The 27,015-nt window shown below is 36.2% G+C and overlaps 1 protein-coding gene across 1 annotated transcript in view; it reads left to right on the top strand.

The window, feature by feature from the left end:
• The window catches only part of LOC128658546 (dynein axonemal heavy chain 11-like), a 1,692,686-nt gene that overhangs the window by 1,615,160 nt on the left and 50,511 nt on the right, over positions 1-27,015 (top strand). The window contains 1 exon segment of the mRNA XM_053712841.1: positions 21,285-21,400. Within this exon segment, the coding sequence (XP_053568816.1) occupies positions 21,285-21,400 (116 nt within the window).

Below are 27,015 nucleotides of genomic sequence, written 5' to 3'. Positions count from 1 at the left end.
TTTTGAGCATTTGTATGGTATATTCTCAAATAAAAATTCAATAAAAAAATATATATATATTTTATAAAAATATTGCACACAAAAGTTATAAGGGCTTGAAGATAGAACGAAAAGACAAAGGGATTTTACATTGACATACATACACATACATAGATAAACATGGATTTATATGTAGAGATATGTTTAACAATGGAGATAATTAAAAGATTTCACATTACAATCTTATGCACATTAAACCAGTGTTAATTTTGACGGCAAATTTGGATTTAGTTTTAGTCTTTTGACTAAAATGCCATTTTAGTTTAAGTCATATTTTAGTCATCTGAATTGTTTTAGTTTTAGTCTAGTTTTAGTCGACTAAAATCAAAGGGGTTTAGTTAAAGTGTAATGCATTATTAAAGCATTTCTCTATAATTTTCAAACTCATTATATACTCCAGGAGTAAACATCTAATAACCTGTTATTATTTATGGTATTAAGGTTTAAACATGCAATACAGATACAGATTTAGCCGTTGTGATATATAATGTGATATATAACGTAAAATTAAATAAAACCAAGTTTCATAAATAAACAGAAGTGCAACTTTTAAATATAAAAAAACTAACTGTAAACTGTACTGGCTGTAATGCCATTGCACATCTTGCCCAATATAAAAACTTTAACAGTTCTCTGTTAATAATTAAAACAAGTATCAAGTAACTCAACCAAACAAAAAGTTTCTGCAGCTAGCACAGGCACAGCATAACTTAAACCCATACTCTTTTTATTAACCTGTTTTTATTTATGGTATTAAGGTTTGAACATGCAATACAGATTTAACTGTTGTGTTATATAATATGTCTTTATTTATCTTAAAATTAAATAAAACCAAGTTTGTAAATAAACAAGGAGATAGCCTTGCTTTTTTATCTTTTTTTTACAAAAGAGCATTAATTAGATATGGATTGATTATAACACCTTGCATAACGTGTTAATTTTGACAGCAAATTTTGATTTACTTTTTAATCATAGGCCCCTATTTAACAAAGGTCTGTCGGACCTTATCCGACAGTGCGGATCATGTTCGACAGACCTCGCTGAATGCGGAGAGCAATACGCTCTCCGTATTCAGCATTGCACCAGAAGCTCTTGTGAGCTGCTGGTGCAACGCTGCCCCCTGCAGATTCTCGGCCGCCAGCAGGGGGTGTCAATCAACCCGATCGTACTCGGGTTGAATTGCGGCGATGTCTGTCCGCCTGCTCAGAGCAGACGGACAGGTTATGGAGCAGCGGTCTTTAGACTGGTGTTTCTGGCGAGACTGCAGGCTCGCCAGAAACACGGGCCCTCAAGCTCCATCCGGAGCTTGATAAATGGGACCCATAGTCTTTTGACTAAAATGTAATTTTGATTTAGTTTTAGTCATAGTCTGTTGACTAAAATGCCATTTTAGTTTGTCGTATTTTAGTCATTAGAATTTCTTTAGTTTTATTGTCATTTTAGTCTAGTTTTAGTCAAAAAAATGAACACTGTATTAAACAATATCTCAGATAAATTTTCAAAGAGATATTTGCATATAGAGCTTGAGATATTTAGACACTTATATATTCATATGCATATCTTGCTATAAATAGATATATTAGTCCAAAAATCATTACATATATAGAGAAATATTTATTTATAAATAAATAGAACATATTTAGTTACGAAAACATTTTCTCAATATGAAATATTCTCATTTTTATGTACACTTTTCAAGGAAAATATGTCAAGGGCTTTGCGCAACATATTAGGTTTTTGTGGGGGTTTATTTCAATTTGTCTCCATTGACTTATGTGGGGAATACATGAACGCGCACGCGATTTGGCTGTTTGGATTACACGGCTTAATGTGCTTTGGCTGTTTGGATTACACAGCTTAATGCTTGCGCAAATGCAAAAAAACCATAACGCGCGGAGTGTTTTCACAATTGATTTGACGCGCAACTTGTAATCTTGCCCTAAAGATTGGCTCCTACACATGAGGAGGGTATCGGGGACAGTTATGTTATTCAAAAATAATTGCAGCAAACAAGATTAAGAAAGTTTGCAGCCTACAGAAACATTTTGTAATTACAAGGTGCTTTATGTCCATTAGCTCTTGGGTTTTTTTTAAACCCAGGGTGCTCTAAATTTCAAAATGTAAGTGATAATGTGGGGAGTTCAATGTCCCTTCAATGCTTGACATCAGCACGTTCTTCAAGTCACATTACAAAGATATATACAGATGGATTAAATCTGTTATTTATTGAGTTACTTCAAATATTGTAATATTTATACTCAAAGGGCTGGATTACAAGTGGAGCACTAAATTATTGCAGTCCCGAAAACGGCAAATTTTCGCGGTAGCAATTAGCACTCTGAAAATTAACCAGAGATTAGATCTCTGGTTAATTTTCTAAAAGTGCCCCAAATGCCCTCAAAACAGAGGACATTGTAGGTTTTTTTTTAAATAAAGAACAACTGCACTAGGCAGTTTTGAGGCTTTAAAGTTGGTGGGGTGTTGGAAAAAAAAAAAGCACTGAAAAGTGCCTTTACATTGCGGTCTATAGGAGCTGTGTGTTCCCATAGAACACAATGTAAATATATATGTACTGTATATACTTATATAAATATATGTTTATAAATTAATATGTGTATATACACATATTAACACATAAATATATATGTATATATTCATATATATATATATATATATATATATAAAATTGCCGCGCTATTTACTCCCTTCGCTGTGCGAGGTTCTGATGCCGTCTTCCATAAGAGCTTATGGAAGCACTCTCTCGTTCGCATTGCGATTAACTTGTAATACCAGCGCACATTAGCGTGTGCTGGTATAACAAAGTGGAGCACTTCTATCTCTTGCATACAAGCAATATTTAGAGCACCACTTGTGATCTGGCCCAAAGTTTTTATACATTCATAGATTAGCTGAATTGTTGCTTGATCTTTAATATTTTTATCATTATGAAATGACTGATTGTTCTCCTAACGTCTGATTTTCATCTCATGATGCAAATTTATATTAGCATTTGAAAATTCCTTCTCAAAAAATTAACACAATAAAGAAATACTTTAGCTCATCTACCTGATTGCCAAGCACCTCCTACTTCGTGCTTGTGTTGGTAAAAGCTCATTGATTTAGAAAAAAATGTTTTAAAAAAAATCAACCTCCTGTTTTGTAAAACATTCACTTAGAGTTAAAGAGAATATTTTCTATCATCTCTATGAAAGAACAGCTTTTAAAAATATTTTATGCATAAAAAGGGAAGCTATTTAAAGAGAAGCTAACAGGAAGTACATGATTATATGTAACTGGGACTCTATTGCTCTCTGATAAATACCATTGCCACCGGAAAAAAATGTTTATTCAGTACAGGAAAATTTATTTTTTAAAAAGCAAAGCTATTGTATATAGTTTGAAACATTAGTAGAACAGAGGATGTTTTTGAGCATAACGTCCCTTTAAATCACATTAAAATAACATGCGGCTAGATTACGAGTTGTGCGTTAGGGTAAAAAAGCAGCGTTAAGAGGTCCTAACGCTGCTTTTTTACACCTGCTGGTATTACGAGTCTTGCAGGTTTAGGGTCAACACACACTTGTTTGGCCTTACCGCAAAACGACTTAGGTAAACTTTGTAAAGTCATTTTTCTATGGGACTTCCATAGCACTGATATTACGAGTCTGTCCTGGGAGGCCAAAAAGTGAGCGGTACACCCTACCCTGTCAAAAGTCCTAACGCATTTAAAAGTCAGTAGTTATGAGTTTTATATAAATTACATACTATTAGCTAAATTAAATTAAATTAGCTAAAGTACAAAAAAACAAACACTAAATTACAGAAAATAATAAACACATTACAGATATTTAAACTAATTACACCTAATCTAATAGCCCTATTAAAATAAAAAAGCCCCCCCAAAATAAAAAAAAACCTAGCCTAAACTAAACTAAACTACCAATAGCCCTTAAAAGGGCCTTTTGCGGGGCATTGTCCCAAAGTAATCAGCTCTTTTACCTGTAAAAAAAAAATACAAGCAACCCCCCCAACAGTAAAACCCACCACCCACACAACCAACCCCCAAATAAAATACTATCTAAAAAAACCTAAGCTCCCCATTGCCCTGAAAAGGGCATTTGGATGGGCATTGCCCTTAAAAGGGCAGTTAGCTCTTTTGCCGCCCAAAGTCCCTAACCTAAAAATAAAACCCACCCACTACACCCTTAAAAAAACCTAACACTAACCCCCTGAAGATCGACTTCCCGGGAGACGTCTTCATCCAAGCCGGGCGAAGTGGTCCTCCAGACGGGCAGAAGTCTTCATCCAAGCTGGGCAGAAGTGGTCCTCCAGACAGGCAGAAGTCTTCATCCAGACGGCATCTTCTATCTGCATCCATCCGGCGTGGAGTGGGTCCATCTTCAAGACATCCGACACGGAGCATCCTCTTCTGGTGACGACTGAAACAGAACAGCCAATAGAATGTGAGCTCAATCCTATTGGCTGATTGGATCAGCCAATAGGACTGAACTTCAATCCTATAGGCTGATTGCCTCAGCCAATAGGATTTTTTCTACCTTAATTCCGATTGGCTGGTAGAATTCTATCAGCCAATCGGAATCTAAGGGACGCCATCTTGGATGACATCACTTAAAGGTATCTTCATTCTGTTTTAGTCGTCGCCAGAAGAGGATGCTCCGCGTCGGATGTCTTGAAGATGGACTCGCTCCGTGCCGGATGGATGAAGATAGAAGATGCCGTCTGGATGAAGACTTCTGCCCGTCTGGAGAACCACTTCTGCCCGGCTTGGATGAAGACTTCTGCCCGTCTGGAGGACCACTTCTGCCCAGCTTGGATGAAGACTTCTGCCAGTCTGGAGGACCCCTTTGCCCGGCTTGGATGAAGACGTCTCCAGGTAAGTCGATCTTCAGGGGTTTAGTGTAAGGTTTTTTAAGGGTGTATTGGGTGGGTTTTATTTTTAGGTTAGGGACTTTGGGCGGCAAAAGAGCTAACTGCCCTTTTAAGGGCAATGCCCATCCAAATACCCTTTTCAGGGCAATGGGGAGCTTAGGTTTTTTTAGATAGTATTTTATTTGGGGGGTTGGTTGTGTGGGTGGTGAGTTTTACTGTTGGGGGGGTTGTTTGTATTTTTTTTACAGGTAAAAGAGCTGATTACTTTAGGGCAATGCCACGCAAAAGGCCCTTTTAAGGGCTATTGGTAGTTTAGTTTAGGCTAGGGGTTTGTTTTATTTTGGGGGGGCTTTTTTATTTTAATAGGGCTATTGGATTAGGTGTAATTAGTTTAAATATCTGTAATTTATTTATTATTTTCTGTAATTTAGTGTTTGTTTGTTTGTTTTTTTGTACTTTAGCTAATTTAATTTAATTTAGCTAATTGTATGTAATTTATTTAATTGTATTTAATTTAGTAAATTTATTTAATTATAGTGTAGTGTTAGGTGTTATTGTAACTTAGGTTAGGTTTTATTTTACAGGTACTTTTGTATTTATTTTAGCTAGGTAGTTATTAAATAGTTAATAACTATTTAGTAACTATTCTACTTAGTTAAAATAAATACAAACTTGCCTGTAAAATAAAAACAAACCCTAAGATAGCTACAATGTAACTATTAGTTATATTGTAGCTAGCTTAGGGTTTATTTTATAGGTAAGTATTTAGTTTTAAATAGGAATTATTTAGTTAATGATAGGAATATTTATTTAGATTTATTTCAATTATATTTAAGTTAGTGGGTGTTAGGTTTAGGGTTAGACTTAGGTTTAGGGGTTAATAACTTTAATATAGTGGCGGCGATGTTGGGGGTGGCAGATTAGGGGTTAATAAGTGTAGGTAGGTGGCGGCGACATTGGGGGCGGCAGATTAGGGGTTAATAAATATAATGTAGGTGTCTGCGATGTTGGGGGCAGCAGATTAGGGGTTAATAAGTATAATGTAGGTGGCGGCGGTGTCCGGAGCGGCAGATTAGGGGTTAATAAGTATAATATAGGTGGCGGCGATGTCGGGGGTGGCAGATTAGGGTTAATAAGTGTAAGATTAGGGATGTTTAGACACAGGGTTCATGTTAGGGTGTTAGGTGTAGACATAAATTTTATTTCCCCATAGGAATCAATGGGGCTGCGTTAAGGAGTTTTACGCTGCTTTTTTGCAGGTGTTAGACTTTTTCTCAGCCGGCTCTCCCCATTGATTCCTATGGGTAAATCGTGCACAAGCACATTACACCAGCTCACCGCTGACTTAAGCAGCGCTGGTATTGGAGTGCGGTAATGGGCAAAATTTTGCTCAACCCTCACTTTTTGCCTTTTAATGCCGGGTTTGTAAAAACCCGTAATACCAGCGCTGTAGGTAAGTGAGTGGAGAGTGAAAACTGCTCGTTAGCACTGCATAGCCTCTAACGCAAAACTTGTAATCTAGGTGATGGTATTTAGAAACAAACTGCCAATATATTATAAAACCTAAAACATTTGCCTTACTATTAATAATATTTTTAAAAAGAAATTTAGGGCTAGATAACAAGTGGAGTGTTATTTAATGTTCCTGCTCAAGCGTTAATTGCACTAAAAGTAAGCTTTTTGCGCAGGTCGGGTTGAGTTAAAAGTAAACTCTTTTTTGCTTGCGCCCTAACCTAAGGAACGCAAAAAGTCGAACTTAGAATATTGCGTGCACGTTCATGTATTCCCCCATAAAAGTCAATGGAGAAAAAAAATGAAAAAAAAACACCCCACCATTGTGCAAACCCGATCACATATTCTCATGTGCAGTAAGCCGACATGAAAAAATTTATATTTCCCATTCCAATGTTCTTCACATAACAGAATATGTTTTATTTATTCATAAATAAATATTTCTACATATATCTGATGTTTTTGTACAATATATACCTATACCTATATATATATATATATATATATATATATATATATCCATCATTATATATACTGTAGGTATAGCTATATACATAGGAATATCTATTTATAAATACATAAAACATTCTGCTATGTGCAGAACATTGGAATGACAAATGTTTACAGTAAATACATAGTTAAAACCTTTATTAAAAATTAACATTGCATAAATATGTTTTTTCATGTTTTCATCTACTTAATTGCAAAGGGCTCTAGTGCCCTTATATGTATATGTCTTATGTGTGTACATATGTATTTATGTGTTTATATGTGTGTATATGTCTGTAAATACATATACACATATAAATACATAAATACATAGGTGTATATATATATATATAGACATATATATACTGTATATAAACATACATCTTTAGACATGTATATGTATGTATGCCTATGTTACAGCCCTTTGCCTGACTTTTTTTTCTAACACCTGAGACCTTGTATCTTTGAGCCCTTATAACTTTTCAGTGCAATATTTGTTTAAATAATTTGTATTAGATGGTGTTATTATGGTGTACCTGAACTTTGTAATGTATTTTTTATGTGTTTTGTGTAACTTTTTTGTTTTACAAAGTTAACCTGAGCTCTGAGGATGCGGTAATCATTCTGGTATAAATCTCAATTGCGCTCAAGCGATTGCAATTACTTTCAACTCGTAAAATCAGTCCAACGATCGCAAACACCCGTGATATAAACCCCTTATCATTCGGGCGTAAACGTTTGCGCTCCACTCCTAATCTGGCCCATAATTGTTACTAACTGTTTCACTATAGTGATGATATACAGAATACAAAACTGAAATATTGTGCTGTTTTTGCAACATACACACCTCTGCACTATACTAGTGATTTTGATAGTTCTACCTTACCATTGCTGACAAAAGAATGTGATGAAATGGCCATATTAAGGTGTTACTGGCTGCCAAATACGGTTAAGCATTGATTGCATTTCAGGCCAGTTTTGCAGAGAGTTAATGCTTAGTGCTGTGATTGTACAGTGATCTCTAAATGAGCCCCATAGAGACCAAGCTAGCCTTTCAACCCTGGATGTGGTCCCTCTAGTATCCGTGTCTGCCTTTGGCATATTGATAGACAAGTGTAGAGACTCAATGTTCAAGCTGTGTCTTTGCTGTGGGCAAATGGAGAACTGATGTTTTCGAATAATACATAGAGAGAATGAAAAGCCAGGGATAATTTACAACCCTCCTTCAGAAAATATCTCTTAGTGTTATATCTTTTTATCCTAAGAATGCTCATTCTCCAATGATTAGTTCAATATCAAAATAATTACAGGCACTGGAAAATCACAATATTCTTTCCATTAAACATTTCTTTTTAATCAGTTGTACAGCATTGTGTTATATGGTCATTGCTTTAATATGTACTCTTAAATATCAATTGGTATTAATTTGGAATTTCTATTCTTCTTAAATAGTCTAAAGCAAATTATTATAGTTGTCATTGTTAGGAAACAAGTGGAAATAAAACATTCAAAGCATGTAAAATATACATTTATCATTTTTATTTAGGGAATTCAGATGCTGTGTGTATTTGTAGAGAGTGTAAATGTCTGTCTGTCTAGCTATCTATCTTATTTCTTAACTCACATGGTTCTAAAGCAGTACAGTTCTTTATTTCTTCCTTTATTTGTTTCTGTATTTTTTAACCTTAATTTTTTTCCTAATTGCCACTGTTTAAATAAATGATGACACTGCATGACAGGAAATGCGTTGACTATAGAGCTCTGGTTAACTGTTACACTCTAATAAAAAGTTGCGCGAAAAACATCAAAAATACATTTCACAGTACAGTTACACTCATAATAACACTGTCTAATAAAAATGCAATAAAAGTTATAAGAGCTCAAAAATATGAGGTTTCAGGTGTTAGGGAAAAAAAGGCTGCAAAGAGCTTTAACATAAAGATACACACATGTACATATCTAAATATGTATATATATATATATATATATATATATATATATATATATATATGTATATATGTGTGTATATATGTATTTACATGTTTTACTGTATGATCGTCTTACATATTTAACATTCCAATGTCCTTCACTTACAGGATAAGTGTATTGTTAAAAACATTTTTCTATATATGTGTATATACCTATACCTGCATACCTGCATATCTATTCCTATAGCTATATAGGTATAGATATGTATTTTACATGAACAGTATTGATAATAAAAATTACATTATTTTCAATGTGAAGAATATAGGTATGTAAAATATGTGTAACGCGCATCGCACTTCTCAATTTGGATCTTAATGCGGTCAGGTTAGTGCACTATTAAACATACTGTAAAATATATAGATATATTCTATGGATTATTTAGAGTATTTTACAGTATGTTTATTAATTTAAATAATTTTTATACATTTTTTTAAATATTTTATATGTAATATTTCAATACCTTGCCTTAAAAATACTAAATTTTCATTGCTCTAACCTGACCATATTAAGATCTAAATTGAGAAACGCGATGTGCAAAATGTATATTTTGCATTCCTATGTTCTTCACATAGAAAAAAAATGAACTTTTTATTATTAAATATATATTTATATATATATGATACTGTTCATGTAAAATACATATGTATACCTATATATCTATAGGAATAGATATGCAGGTATAGTTATATACACATAGTAAACACATATAAACACATGCATAGATATGTATACACTCACCGGCCACTTTATTAGGTACATCTGTTCAATTGATTGGTAACACAAATTACTAATCAGCCAATCACATGGCAGCAACTCAATGTATATAGACATCTAGACATGGTGAAAACGACTTCCTAAAGTTCAAACCGAGCATCAGAATGGGAAAGAAAGGGGATTTAATTGACTTTGAACGTGGCATGGTTGTTGGTGCCAGACGGGCTGATCTGAGTATTTAAAAAACTGCTGATCTACTGTGATTTTCATGCACAACCATCTTGAGGGTTTGCAGAAAATGGTCAGAAAAATAGAAAATATCCAGTGAGTGGCAGTTGTGTGGACGAAAATGCCTTGTTGATGTCAGAGGAGAATGGGCAGAGTGGTTCAAGATGATAGAAAGGCAACAGTAACTCAAATAACCACTTGTTACAACCAAGGTATGCAGAATACCATCTCTGAACGCACAGCACGTCAAACCTTGAAGCAGATGGTCTACAGCAGCAGTATACCACACCAGGTGCCACTCCTGTGAGCTAAGAACAGGAAACTGTGGCTACAATTCGCACAGGCTCACCAAAATTGGACAATAGAATATGGGGAAAACGCTGCCTGGTTTGATGTGTCTTGATTTCAGCTACGACATTCAGATGGTAGGGTCAGAATTTTGTGTAAACAACATGAAAACATGGATCCATCCTGCCTTGTATCAACGGTTTAGGCTGGTGGTGGTGGTGTAATGGTGAGGGGGATATTTTCTTGGCACACTTACAGCCACTTCGTACCAATTGAGCATTGTTTAAATGCCACGGCCTACCTGTATATTGTTGCTGACCATGTCCATCCCTTTATGACTACAGTGTACCCATCTTCTGATGGCTACTTCCAGCAGGATAATGCGCAGGATAATGCACCATGTCATCTCAAACTGGTTTCTTGAACATGACAATGAGTTCTCTGTACTCCAATGGCCTCCACAGTCACCAGATCTCAATCCAATACTACAGAGCACCTTTGGGATATAATGGAACAGGAGATTTGCATCATGGATGTGCAGTTGACAAATCTGTAGCAACTGTGTGATGCTATCATGTCACTATGGACCAAAATGTCTGAGGAATGTTTCCAACACATTGTGGAATCTATGCCACAAAGAATTAAGGCAGTTCTGAAGGCAAAAGGGGGTCTAACCCGGTACTAGCAAGGTGTACCTAATAAAGTGGCCGGTGAGTGTATATATGTATATATACAAGTGCATTGGAGCCCTTTGCAGTTAAAATCATTTTTATGCAATATTTATATTTAATAAAGTTTTTAACTGTGTATGTACTGTAAATATTTCACATTACAATGTTCTTCACATAGCGAAATATGTTCTATGTATTTATAAATAGATATTCATGTATATACATATATGTATATACAGTATCTGTAGCTATATATAATCATCTATATGGACACACTGATCCCGAAGGGCCTTAATACTAAAATTGAATGGTATATATATATATATATATATATATATATATATATATATATAAACTGGACACACTAATCCCGAAGGGCCTTAATACTAAAATTGAATGGCACAGCTTTCTGTAATGTCCCGGTGCCAATCTTTCCATGCCTAGCACAAATTATATTTCCATATTTGCTAGTTGTATATATGTGCAATACAAGTTAAGTTTAGGCAACTTAGTTTGATGTAACATTGTGTGTAATTTTCTATATATACACTGCTGCGTTGCGCCCGGTCTAATATTGACTAAGGATATATTAGTTAATTGGCGCTATGTATATGCCCTTACTATAATCTACTATGGTCAATTGTGTTTTTATTTTATTTTGTGTTTATATACTTTCCAATAGAGGTAGCTATTATAATAGCCCCGTATTAATATAAAAGTTTTCTTGACATGCTGAATAGAGATCTAGCGTTTTTAACATTTCTTTATGTTTATATGTATTTTCTGGGTAATAGTAGAGATCGTTAACACATTGGATACTATGGCCTATATTTATCAAAGTCTGGCGGACCTGATCTGCCAGTGCGGATCAGGTCCGCCAAACCTCGCTGAATACGGAGAGCAATATGCTCTCCGTATTCAGCATTGCACCAGCAGCTCACAAGAGCTGCTGGTGCAACGCCCCCTGCAGACTCGCGGCCGCCAGCAGGGAAGTGTCAATCAACCCAATCGTGCTCGATCGGGTTGAATTCCGGCGATGTCTGTCCGCCTGCTCAGAGCAGACGGACAGGTTATGGAGCAGCGGTCTTTGTGATAGATAGGCCCCTATGTGTCTAGCATGCGATTAGTTGCTAAGTTACACATATCCACAGCGTCCATTAGTGACGCTCGCACAGGCACTGGGTAATTACCACTACACATAATTTGGTAAAGGATGTTCTATAATTAACGTTAGCGGATATTATATGGTCACTTTAAAAAAACACACATATGTTGTTAATTGTTGTATAGATTCTACTGCTTAGGTGCATCTAGAATTCTTAGTGTTTCGTTGCTAGGCTACATGCAATGCTTATTAGTGACGTATACTAAGTGCTTGCTAACACCTGGTTTTGCACACAAGTAATTAACACTTATTTGAAACACATGTATGGTGAATAGGGTATTTAAGGGAGGTTGTTGAGCATTTCATTGTTGTTGTTTGAGTCTGAGGACGGGGGTAAAACCCCGAAACGTCACTCTGTTGGAATAAAGTTTTTTGCCACTTCAAACCCGTTGAGTGCCTGCTTTTGTTGGAGGTCTATGAAATATGTTGCTGAGCACCCCGGTCAAAAGGATTGTATCGTGAGTGCTAAACTGCTGTGTACTGGTTGAATAATTTTTGTTTTGAGCACCCGAGTAGTATTGACTGTACTTTTTTACTCTGCAAAGTCACCTTTTGAGCATGTCACTAACTGAACCCACAGCTTTAACAGCTGGACATTAATACAAGGAGCCAATACCTTTCACTATACAGATGAAGATGCGATTGGCATCCTTTTTGATACCCTGACTACAGGGCCTACGGACAAACCAGTGGTACATATACTAGCACACCTATTAAAGTTAAAGAAAAAAGAAAAAGACCTAGAATTACACGGACAGTACTTATCAGAGTACTACAGGAAACTCTTTGTTCCAAGGGGCTTTAGGATTAAAAACGTCCCAACCCTGGGTCGGAATAACCCCACTTTTTGTGAAAAATGGTGCAACATTTTAAATAAATGTGCATTAGATCTCATTGCTGTTAGTAATCCAAGAAGTAAGGTCTCTACTCACACAGGGGAGAACTGAAATAGAGCAATACACTGCTGAACATAACAGTGACATCACTGACAGAGGAGAGGAAGACTGGGAGAATAAGCTACGAACCAAAGTAGAACAGTATCAGAAGGAACTAACTGTCTTCAAGAACAGAATGTTTGAAGCAGTATTAGATGGTTACCGGGAGAAAAAGGTATACAAGTGGCTGTTGAAACCCGAAGAGAGACAAACACTAAGGGAATTCCGCCCTAGAAGATACAGAGCAAGGAGACCATGGAACCTAACCACAGTGTATAGCTCAGGCTCCGGAATGGACTTGGATACAGCACCTGAACAAGGCATACCGACTGATACGCAAGTTGAAAGAGGGGTGACAATGAGGTCAAAAAACGGAGGAGGGGGCGCCCCCACCCGAGGAGGGGGCAACATAAGAGGAAAACCCCCACAACAAAGGAGATGAAAGAGGATATGGTAGTGAACATCAGCCAAAGGATGTTCACAGAAGATGACCGATCATTGCTACAGAAAGGATTATCATTTGTCCCCACCAAATACACAGACAAGTTTGAATTGCATATTGACATGCAGTGATTTCAACGTTCACTCAGGTTAAAGAAATTCTTCAGAGATGCACAAGGTCAACAGAGATCTGACTTCAGAAAGAAAGGCAGTTTTGACCCTAAAAGTACTAACCACACGATACAAATCTTTTGCAAAAAAATGGACAAAGATCTGAATAAATCAACAACAGAACAAAAGGAAGCAGTCAGGTTCAACCTGAGCAAAAAAGAGCGAGCAGTCATGAAGAGTTTGGCTGAAGATAACACTATTGTGCTAAGGAGAGAGGACAAAGGTGGGGCAATTGTCATCTTGGATTACAGCTACTACCGGGAAGAAATACTCTCCCAAATGGATGATATGTTGGTTTATTGCAAATTGCCAAGAGACCCAACCCAAAAGTTCAAGAAAGAGATAGATGACTTTCTTATGAATGTGTATAATGACAAATGGATAGACCAACAAATGATGGCATACCTAAAGGTTGATTACCCAAAGACTCCAATCTTCTATACACTACCTAAGATCCACAAAGACCTACAAAGACCTCCCGGATGCCCCATCGTCTCTGCGGTGGGGTCTTTACTTCAACCACTGGCGATTTATCTGGATAGCCTACTGCAACCCCTGGTCTAAAACATGAATACATATATCAAGGATTCCAATGAAGTTATCATGTCCCTTAGAGACCTACATGTCAAGGAAGAAGACTTGCTAGTGATACTAGATGTCACTAGCTTGTACATGGTCATTCCCCACCAAGAAGGCTTGGCAGCAGTGAGGAAACAGCTATTGAAATATCCATATGTGGGTCCACCTATTGAACTAATATCGGATGTATTGGAGACATGCCTGCAGAAAAATTATTTTCGTTTTGAAAACCAATTTTTTCTCCAACTTATGGGCACACCTATAGGCTCCAGTGTGGCACCTTCGTATGCCAACTTATTTATGTCAGAATTTGAAAACAATGGAGCAATGTGCTTCCAAGGGTCAGAAATCATTTATTTCAAGAGCTATATCGATGACCTACTACTGGTATGGACAGGACAGGAAGAGGACCTCATAACATGGTTTAATGAACTCAACTCAAAACATCAGTCATTGAAATTCAAGATGAATCACAACAGGAACGAGATAGAATTTCTAGATCTTAAACTATACAAAAAGAATAATAGGATTAGCACCACATTGTACTGAAAAACAACAGATAAAAATTCTTTATTGGAGGCTTCGAGCTATCATACGCCTGCCTTGAAGAAAGCCCTTCCAAAATCTCTATTCATCAGGGTGGTAAGAAATAACACAGATGAAAAGCAAGCAGAAATACAAGTGGAGGAGATGAGAGAACATTTCCTATAGAGGGGTACCATAACCGACTTCTGAATGAACATATATCTGCACTGAATGACAAGGATGACAGAAACAAAAAGATGAATGTAGTGAGTGAGGACAAAATGACCCTGGCTATGACATACTCAACAGATAAAAATGAGTCTGATAGAATTCTAAAGGATAATTGGGAGATACTCTGCAGTGATGATACACTACCCTTCAATAAGATTGACACACCAAGGATAGGATTCAGGAGAGGAGGATCTTTAAAAGACATTCTACAAAAAATGGACCCGACACATTGCTACAAGTCAAAGACATGGTTGGATAATACAAAACCCGGTTGCTACAAATGTAGCGGTTGTACCACATGGAATGCTGACGAGATCCTTCTTTCATCATCCGAGGAACAGGAAAAAATAGTTCCATAAACACAGGTTGACATGTACCACCAAATTTGTGGTATATTTACTACACTATCCTTGTAGTTTGTGCTATGTAGGAAAAATAAGTGATGATCTGAGGACAAGGATGGCTAACCATAGAAGCACCATCCGAGCAGCTATCAAGAACAAAGAACAACCTGTGGCACGCCACTTCCTACAGAACAATCATAATGTACAAGAACAATCATAATGTATCAGAATTAAGATATACTCTCATTGATCATGTCCCTCCGTTGACAAGAGGAGGGGACCGGAATAAGATACTTATGCAGAGAGAGGCTAGATGGACTTTCAAACCCGGTGAGTGCCTGCTTTTGTTGGAGGTATATATATAGATAGATAAATAAAACATATTCTGGTATGTGAAGAACATTGGAATAGGCCGTGTTAACGCTAATGAGAAAATGTGATGTGTTTGAGCACGAGTAGGGTGTTGTTTTTAATCACGTTTCGCGCTCCATTAAAGTATGGGAGAATAAGTTAACGCAATTGCGATATTGTAACTTGGTAGATAGATATCACAAGGGTCCGATGCAACTTGATTTCAATTTGCCTACCCCTCCTTGTGACTTTGCCATTGTGACTGCTGACAACACATGCTGCAGTATGTTTCACCTGTCTGGCTTTTTCATGGATGCCTTGTGATATCTATCTAGGAAGGAGGTCTGAAAGTGTTGCCTGTTGGTAGCCACTGGGACCCCAGAGTGACAGACATTTATTGCATTTTTATTTTGCAAGGACTTTGCTTTTTAAAGAATCTTTCTTTTTAACATGTTTGTATTTTTGTTTTTAAATATTGGAACCCCCTACATAAATACAGTCTTAGATCCATTTGTACTAAGCTCATCACTTAGAACTATAGTAGCTCAAAATCATGTGAGCAGTTTTCCTATTGTGCTTAAAGCTATATTCTCAGATGGTTTAACACTATGGGTGTTTTTATGAGTGTAACTGTACTTTTAAATGTACTTTTTATGTGTTTTGTGACACTTCTTTGTTTCTCGAAAAAGTTAACTAGAGCTCTGTGGTCGCAGTAATCATTCTAGCATAAATCTCGATTGTGCTTATGCATTTGCATTTACTATCAACTTGTAATATGAACACTCCTTCCAACATGTGCAAACAGCCGTGATAAACCCAATGTCACTCGCACATAACTATTGGTGCACCACTTGTAATCTGGCACTTCGTGTTTATTGTCCCTTTTAAAATATATATATATTTAACAAAGTACTCAAGTGTTGTTGAATGTTGCTATGGCACTGAAACATTATGTTTTTGTGTAATAGTAACTTTAAATTCACATTAAAAAGAGAAATAATAGACAAAAATATTTATATATATTATAATATATAATTATAATAGAATATATCGTTTATTTTGATCACAATATTTTCAGTTCTTTCCTAAAAGGGACATGGTATTCAAAATGGTTTTCTGTTGCATTTGAGAGCATGTTTCACTTTTTTTTTCTATTTTTTTCCCTTTCCTCTCTCCTTTTTCCTAATCATTTAATTTGGATACTCTTACAGAAGCATAACATTATCCTTACCCTACCCACACTAACATAGTCACTCATAATGGCGTACACTCCAAAAATAACTCTCCCCTCGTTAAATACAAGGGGCCTAAACTCTCAGATGAAACACAGCTTAATTTTAAATTATCTCAAATTTCTAAAAACGGACATTGCATTTCTCCAGGAAATACATTGGATTAATGGCGATCAGGTGAGACTTAAATATCCTCAGTTTCCTACCCTATATACTTCTTCTTACAAAAGCAGAGAAGTAGCCATTTTGATCTGTAAAATATACTGTTCCAGTCTATGCATGTAGAACAAGAAGTGGAGGGGAAGTATGTTATACTAATCTGTAAGTTAAATAATAATTTATTTACTCTAGCCAATATCTATGCACCTAATCAAGTCCAACTAAAGTTTCTGAATAAGATAATATCTCTCGTACACAAACTCACACAAGGGACATTAAAGTGCATGTAAACTCACCGATACTCGACATTCACAACCGTTTCATCATAAAAAAATAGCATAACTTTAGTTCATGAATTTACTGCAAACGTCATATAATACCTATTTATATACCTATATAACTCCCAAACTCTCGATTTCTCCCTCCGCCCGCCATTTTGTTCCGCTTTCTTAACATTGATTGACATTTCCCTAAACTAATAATGTGGCGTACCCCGTGGCGTCCAGCCCCCTTTTCATAACGTCATTTTAAATCTCTGCGCATGCGTCTTTTATATGCGCATGCGTATAACCACTTGAGCTGTATTTCTAAGCGATGCGCGCACACGCTCTAAGCATGCGCATATAAAGCCCACATTCACAACCTCAGTGTATTTCACAGGACCTGCAAGTAAGTAAGAAACGCATGCGCGATCCGGAAAATCAATAACAAACGCATGCGCATATTCGGCACTCAATTACAAACGCATGCGCACAAACTGTAGCCGTCGTGAACGCGCAAGAGTGATACGTCATAGAGCGGGCGGGACCGCTCTAGTCGTTATACGCAGAAAATAAAGGAAGTTATGGATGGGAGGAGCGGAGCATGAAAACGGAGCAAAGTTAGTAACGTAATTATTAAGTTATATGTTCTGTACATATAAAAAAAAAATATGCGGTATTGATAATGGAGTCCATAAAAACTGATTTTGAGGGTCAATATGTAAAAAATTTACATCCACTTTAATCCTTGGAGGCTATTTTAACTTAGTATGGGGCCCAGAATTAGACAAGCGATCCTCAAAACCAGGGGGCACAGACTCTTTTGCTAACACTTCTGCCCCTAAATTCAGGGACCTCGTATATCAATACCAGCTCTTTGACATATGGATATCCATTCATCCGACGGAGAGAGACTATTTGTGCCTATCCCCAACACATCAGACGTATTCACGATTAGACTATTTTTTTTACTGATTCTTAGACCCTAAATAGGGTTTGGATGCTAAAATATCTTCTTGTTCTTGGTCCAATCACGATGCGGTTTCTGTAATAATTCCAGGGAACACGACGCTCTCATCTAAGCCAATGTGGAAGTTCCCTCAAAATCTTTGGTCAGAACCACTATTCTTGAGTTCTATTCAAGAGATGATTGTAGACTATCTCCAAAATAATCCTGAGGGAGAGATATTACATCAGATCAGATTGTCAGCCCTTAAATCATGTGTCCGTGGATTATGTATCAGCAAAATGGCGAAACTTATGAAAGAATTGAGGGCAGCGCTTGGTAAATTGACATGTGATCTTAGACAAGCAGATAGACTTTACAAAGTCAATCCCACACCAGCCCTGTCGGAAGAGATAACTTACCTCAAGAGTCTTATTAAAGCTCGAGAGGTTCAGAGAGTGCAAGTGGCAGCAACACAGTTTAAACAATTAATGTACTCTAAAAGTAATAAAGCAGACACTCTTTTGGCAAAAAAATTAAGGCGGAGAGCAGCCATTGCTAGAATTCCATCTCTTACATATAATGATCAAAAAGCGTATGCACCCGCAGATATAGGTAAGTTGTTTGCATCCTATTACGCAAAACTATATGATATAGCAGGAAGTGAGAACCCAAGAGCTGCACCACAGCAAGAAATATCAGCTTTTCTTGGGGAACTAAACTTACCCACCCTCTCAGAAGAGGACAGACTTACCCTGGCCCAAACATTCTCTTCAGAGGAGATTATCACGGTTCTGAAACAAATTCAAAACAACAAAGCACCTGGGCCAGATGGTTTCACAGGAACGTTTTATAAGAAGTTAAGTTAAATACTTACACCTGCACTAAAAAACGTTTTTAAAGAGATATTAGCTGAAGGTTATATTCTTAGAGAGTCCCTAGAGGCCTCCATTATCCCAATTCCCAAGCCGGGGAAAGAAACAGATTGTGGCAACTTTTGACCTATATCTCTCATAAATCTCGATATTAAATTATTATACTCAAAATTCATAGCAAGTAGAATAGTACACCTCTTACCCTCTATAATTCACTACAATCAGGTTGGATTTATGATAATACCAGAAGACTGATCGCAGTATTTACTGAAGCCCAACAGAAGGGAATCCCAATGCTGGCTCTGTCATTGGACGCTGAGAAGGCCTTTGACAGAGTCAGATAGAACTATTTATCGGAAGTTCTCCGCACATTTGATTTCCCTGAACCTTTTATCCTAGCTATTATGGCCTTTTATTCTGCCGCTAATGCAAGAGTTAGAGGGGTGGGATTTTGCTCTCCGGAATTTTCAATTTGTAATGGAACAAGACAGGGCTGTCCGCTTATTTTTGCGATGGTAATGGAACCATTTGCTCAAGCAGTTAAACAATCCAATGACATTACGGGAATACGCATCACAAAGCAACCGGAAAAAATAGTCCTATGTGTAGATGATATTACTCTTCTATTGACCAATCCGAAAACTTCTATGCCAGAAGTATATTTTCCCTCAGTATATCTAACGTAATTGTAAAACACAACCTGCCAATTTGGCAAAACTTAAGAGGCCACTCTTTGATAGCTCCCCACCCATTCCCAGCCCATCATCTACATGGTTTATTTTGGGATCTCACCAATATTCGGCTGAGGACTAAATATTTGGAGGATTAGAAGTTGTAGCTAATTTATATGAACACAACTCATTAATTAATACCAATACGCTTGCTCTGAGGTTTGACCCAATACCCTCTTGGTTGCCCTTCGAAAGCCTCCGGATATTTAGTTTCCTTAAAACTTGGGGTTTCCCCAAACACTCCACCAGGAAGGGCACAGCATGGGAAAGTAAAACCACTCACAGTTCACTACAACTCCCTTCTCTTGAATCTCCCGTCTGGACTATCTTGGCAACTTTAAGAGTGGAGCAAAGAATTAGGGGTCACTTTCTCTGACCGGGATTTGGATAGAGCTATCCTTTTGACTAAAAAAACTGTACACTGTGTTACCATGTTAGAGGTATATATTAAGCTATTATTAAAATGGCACAGAACTCCTCTTAGACTACCTAAAATGTTTCCGACAGTTTCACCTCTTTGCTGACGTGGGTGCAGGTAAGTAGGTTCTAACCTACACATATGGTGGACATGCCCAAAGATTTCACCAATGTGGGAAGACATTGAGATACTATGTAACTATTTTGGCCTCATTCCCACGCTGACACCTGCTAACTCCTTATTACATGTTATGGGGAAAAATTTACCAAATACGTCAAAGAGACTGATGATATATATCTTAACGGCTACTAAACTGTGCATAGCTCGAGCCTGGAAAAAAACAGACCCTCCACGTCTTGAAATAAGTGCAATGGTTGACTACATTGACCAAATGGAAAAGTATTGGTCGGTCTGGGATACCTGGTTAATGAAATAACCTGCCCTTTCTTGCACTAACTTCCCTCTGCACAACTACATTATGGGACAGTAGCAATCTCATTGTCTTCCTCCAACCCCCCTCCCCTTTTTTTTCTCTATCTCTTTCTCCTTCTCCCTTCTCCCCTTTCCCAGACTGAGTTCTTTATAATAATGACTTATAATGACACATAGAACGTCACATGTTAAATCATGAGAGGTAAAGGATAAAATTATACCTACTTTAATAACGATCTGTATATAAATGATCCACTTATCATATATCATTTGTTCTTACAATTAATGATTGGGACATATATGTTTCCAAACAAACAAAATATTTGTAACCATGTATAAATTGACGATTTCAAGCGTTGTTATATTGTTTTATTTTTGAAAAATCAATAAAAACATTTATTTAAAAAAAAGAGCATGCTTCACAATAAATTATAGCAAGTTGCTTTACTGAATAAATCCAACTTTATCTATGTGAGATGAGTTCTCCCTATTTTCAGCTATGTCTCTTTAATAATGTATTTAGTAATAGGACGTATGAAAGCTGAAAGAACCTGCAACTTGTTTATTTCTTTAAAGAAAAATGTGCTGTTTGGCATTTATTATGCCATTTTATTACATAAACTGTCTGAAAAGCAAGAATTACCGTACACTAATGTTTTATTTTGTTAGGGCGAGTTGGCAATATCCTCAGAAATGGAGCAACTGCAGTCAGCCCTTTTTTTTGATAATGTCCCCGACAGTTGGATGAAACTGGCATACCCATCAACATACAACCTGGCACAGTGGTAAGCCTGGAAGGTGTTTTTAGTAGAATAAAAAATCTGTGTTTTTCATACCCGCTTATAATTATTATATGTTTGTTACTGATGGATTTAACTTTATAGACTTTTTTGGAGGTTCTTGTTTACATAACGGGTGATTGATTCATGGAATAACTTCCAACAGAGATGGTAGCACAATAATATAAAAGAATCAAGGCTCCTAGACTATGAATAAGGTTAAAATTAGAATTAATAAATCTTGCACTTCAGAATCAAATTTCAGCTGACTTGGCTTTCTGGTTCTTAATTCATTTCAAAATATATATTACTGTGTCTTTATAGATGCCAAATAAACATAATTATTGTAGTGCTGTTGTTCATATACATTAGTTGAAATGTAACTTCACAACTACGAGTATATCTACATCCACAATTTCTTAAAAAAACATTTTTTTTTTATCTTTGTCTAAAAAAAGGAGGGAACAACTATTCTACAAAATAAAATTATAGTGGAAAACTCAGTTAAAGGTATATTGTAAAAAATAGTTCTAACACAGACAAATGTATTAATAATACATATTCATGCATACAGGGACATCTACAATGAGGGAATTTACTATGATTGTGGTTAACATATATCTATTTACACAGGTTAAAGTAATATTGATATTTGTATATGTGCTTTGTTTATCATACTCTGTTCAGACAATGTTCCAGATGGGAACCTGTCCACCCAGCATGGCAGACAAGCTCCCGTTCTCCCCAAATTGGTTGGGCTTCTCAATCACCCTGTCACCCTAAAAGGACCACTAAATATATGCTATTATAAATTATAAATGACAAATACATAATACATAGACAATGCAATAGCACTTACTTTAAATTTGAAATGAGCAGTAGAATATTGATCCAATTTTTCCTCCCATTGTATCATGTAACAGCCATCAGTCAATCACAAAATGCATAAAGGTAAAGTATGTACTGTGCAATTTTGCACAAGCCTGTTAGGAGCTGGAGCCTCAGAAAGTGTGCATATAAAAAGAATGGGCACGTTTTGATAATATAAGTATATTGGAAAGTGTTTTTTTTAAAAATTGCATACTTTATCTAAATCATAAAACTTTAAAGGGACACTTAAACCAATTTTTTTTTCTTTTGTGATTCAGATAGAGCATGTAATTTTAAGCAACTTTCTAATTTACTCCTATTATCAATGTTTCTTTGTTCTCTTGCTATCTTTATTTGAAAAAGAATGCATCTAAGCTTTTTTTGGGATTCAGAACTCTGGACAGCACTTTTTTATTGGTGGATGAATTTATCCACCAATCAGCAAGAACAACCCAGGTTGTTCACCAAAAATGGGCCGGCATCTAAACTTACATTCTTGCATTTCAATTAAAGATACCAAGAGAATGAAAAAAAATGATAATAGGAATAAATTAGAAAGTTGCTTAAAATTTTCATGCTCAATCTGAATCACGAAAGAAAAAAAAATTGGGTTCAGTGTCCTTTAGTGGCCTTTTAAGGTCTTGCAGGATTGCAGCCTGAATCTCAAAGGTTTTGAAGTTGCATCTGCAGCTTGATAAATGAAGCACAATATCCAGAGGTAATATTTATCTGAAGTTTTAAAGGTGCTTTATGTATGTTCTAGCACAACCATCAACTGAATGAACTTTATAACTAATGCCTGTTCATTAATGCAGTCTGGCATAACTGGTAAATGAAGTATAACTTCATAGAAAGAATAGTAGAGTTATTTAAATGCCTGTGATTTTTATTTCAATAGTTATAATATGTACAACCTGCCCAATAAAGAATTCATTGTAAAACATCCAATGCAATAAATAAATATTGTTTACAATTTGTATTTTAAATCTTACCTTTTACATACTGGCATTTTACAGCTTCCTTTCTAAGACCAAGACCAATATGGGTATAGGTATTGTATATACAATGCGTATGTTTTTATCTATTTATTTTTTTTACCACTTTTTCTTCTCTGTGGCTAGGGATGCACTGCTGAAACTACATACATTTCATATGTAAGAGCTCCAATTACATATGTTAAAATAAATATTTATGGAATAAAGGTTACATGATAGGTTTAAATTTAAATTGAAACTAGTAAGACAGTCATTTTTGCATACTACATTATTTATAATTAATGACAGAGGGACAAATCCCACTACTATGTTTAAGCCTGGGACAAGGTTCCCCGAGCCTGACAAGAAAAAGCAGATGTCTTCATCTAAGATTAATCTGTTTAAAACAAAAATAAAAATTTTAAATACTAATTTTTGTTCAAATAAAAAAGGGTATTTTAAAACATGTTTTAAAAAGATGAAGAAACCTTTAGTAATCACCATGTTAAGCATTTTTATAACAAGTTTTCTTATATTTTCCATTTAAATTCTAATTTTTTTCTATCATACCTGCTGCTTATCATTTCCTTAACAGATTGTTTCTTGGCTAGTTTAGTGACATGTTGCGTGCAAGAGATATAAATTATTCGGCTTTTTGTACATGAAATAGCACTTGTATTACAAGTATGTGAGAACACAAGAGCGCAATCTCAATTTATGCTCACCGGGTTAGCGCGACTGACAATCTTGTGTAAGGGGTAGTGAGTTAAAGAAGAATTGCACCAAACACAAAATAAATACACTAAAATAAAGTGTTACATTCATATAACAATAAACAATATTTATAAGGGTTCAAATGTATTTGGTATATTGCCATGTATTTGGATGCAAAGGGCTATAATATATGTGTATGTGTCTGTAAAATAATTCCATAATTATATTTAATAATGCGTTTTAGTGTGTATTTCACCTTCCAGTGTTCTTCACATGCAGGAAAATGTTATTTATAGGTTAAATACATATTTCTATATATATTTTTACCTGTATATCTATTCCTATTGATATATATTTTAAATTAAAGGAACACTAAAGTCAAAATTAAACTTTCATGATTCAGACAGAGCATGCAATTTTAAACAACTTCCTAATTCACTCTTTTTCTTCATTATCTTGGTAACTTTATTTGAAAAGCAACAATGTATATTCAGGAGCTGGCCCATTTTTGGTTCCGAACCTGGGTAGCACTTGCTTATTGGTGGCTAAATGTAGCCATCAAATAGCAAGCACTAGCCAGGGTGCTGAACAATAGGTGGGCTCCTAAGCTTACTTTCCTACTTTTTCAAATAAAGATACCAACAGAATGAAGAAAATTTGATAATAGGAGTAAATTAGAAAGTTGCTGAAAATTGCATGCTCTATCTGAATCATGAAAGAAAAACAAATTGGGTTTAATATCCTTTTAACATTGTGACTTATATATAAATATATATTTACTAATATAAATTTTAAAAAAATCTATTTAAAGAATATCAAATGTAAAATATGCATATTGCGCTTCGTGTTTCATGCTTTAGGACTAACACGTGTTGGGTTAGCACACATGAAAACAGTAATCTAAGGCGTGTTATTTAACCCCTTAACAACCAAGGACGTACAGGGTATGTCCTACAAAAACTGTCAGTTAGCGATCGTGATCACTTCCAACCACTTCAAGGTGTTGCAGTGATGCCTTGGCATTGAGGCATCACTGCAATACCTTTTTTTAACCACCGATGCAGAGAGAGCCACTCTGAGGCCCTCTCTGCATCGGGCATTGATGGTGCCGAGCGTTGGTGGGTGGGAGCAGCAGCATGGAGGCGGGTGGGCAACCCATCGATATCCTGGGTTCTTGTTCCGGACGGGGGGTTGCGTGTGCGCATGCATGAGCACCAAATCTTAAGTATTCATTGTAAATAAAATTTTCTGGATGGCGATGGTGGGGCTATCTGGGATGTTGGGCAAGGGATCTGGGAGTGGGAGGGAGGAAGGATATTGAGGGGGGGGGGGGGCAGCTACACTACAGAAAATATCTTATTTTAATAAAAAAAAATACACATTTTTGGAGGGCAAACTGGGTACTGGCAAACAGCTGCCAGTACCCAAGATGGTGGCAAATAGGTAGAGAGGGGAGGGCTAGAGAGCTGTATGGTGGGGATCAGGGAGGTTGGGGGCTAAGAGGGGATCCAACACTGCAGAATCAATTGGAGGGAAAAAAATGCTTTTTATGAGAAACCTAAAGTTTGTGAAAAAGTGAACGTTTTTTTTTATTTGGCATTTGGCAGTGAAATGGTGGCATGAAATATACCAAAATGGGCCTAGATCAATACTTTGGGTTGTCTACTAAAAAAAATGATATACAACTTGTAAACATTGGGTATTTCTAAACTTAGGACAAAATTTAGAGACTATGGCCTCTAGTTATCAAGGTTTGTCGGACCTGATCCGACAGTGCGGATCAGGTCCGACAGACCTCGCTGAATACGGCGAGCAATATGCTCGCCATATTCAGCATTGCACCAGCAGCTCACAAGAGCTGCTGGTGCAACACCGCCCCCTGCAGACTCGCGGCCAATAGGCCGTCAGCAGGGAGGTGTCAATCAACCCGATCGTACTCAATCGGGTTGATTTCCGGCGATGTCTGTCCGCCTGCTCAGAGCAGACGGACAGGTTATGGAGCAGCGGTCTTTGTGACCGCTGCTTCATAACTGCTGTTTCTGGCGAGCCTGCACGCTCGCCAGAAACACGGGGCATCAAGCTCCATTCGGAGCTTGATAAATATGCCCCTATTTATTTTGGTTGTTTTTTGGTGGTTGTAGATATGTAATAGATTTTGGGAGTCAAAGTTAGAAAAAGTGTGTGTTTTATTTATAGTAAAATATAAGATATGATGAAAATAATAGTATCTTTAGAAAGTCCATTTAATGGGGAGAAAAACATTATATAATATGTGTGGGTACAGTAAATGAGTAAGAGGAAAATTACAGCTAAACACAAAAACAGCAAAAATTTAAAAATAGCCTTGGTCCCAAACAGTCAGAAAATGTAAAAGTGCTGTGGTCCTTAAGGGGTTAAATATTAAAAAATATTAATAATTATAAAAAAATATTATAGATACTTTATTAATTGTTATTAATATTTTTTAATATTTTATATTTAATATTTCAAAAACATGCTGTAAGATTAATGTTTTCATGTGTGCAAACCTGACACTGCGTTAGACCTAAAGAATGAAACACGCATATTTTACATAGGAATAGATATACAGGTATAGGTATATATATATATATATATATATATATATATATATATATATGTATTTAAAATAAAAATAACATTCCTGTATGTGAAGAACATTGGAATGTGAAATATTAATAACTCCTGTTGGGTTAATGCGCAAGTGATAAGTGTTAGGTTTTTTTTTTTGCGCTCTCCATTGAAGTCTGAGGGCAAACTACATTAGTGCAGTCATGATATCCTAAGTCCAGAAGTTAACGCATGTTGGGCTTCGCTCGCACACAAACTTTTTACTTTCAACTTGTAATATGCGCACTACCAGATGCACGCAAAAAAATTACTTCTAGCAAGGCTAATACTCAAATGGGAGTGCTAAGTAGCTGCAAATCTTCTTGGCAACAATATTCCTTTAAAATAGGTTGTATGCTTTGATGTAGTGACATAATAGATGATAGTATTTGTCTTGTCAATTAGTTGTTAAAAAAGATACAACTCCTGTGTAGT

This window comes from Bombina bombina, chromosome 1 (genome assembly GCF_027579735.1).
Source record: "Bombina bombina isolate aBomBom1 chromosome 1, aBomBom1.pri, whole genome shotgun sequence".
Lineage (NCBI taxonomy): Eukaryota > Metazoa > Chordata > Amphibia > Anura > Bombinatoridae > Bombina > Bombina bombina.
The sequence above is the reverse complement of the archived record's forward strand: the minus strand, read 5'-3'. Positions and strand labels throughout refer to the sequence as shown.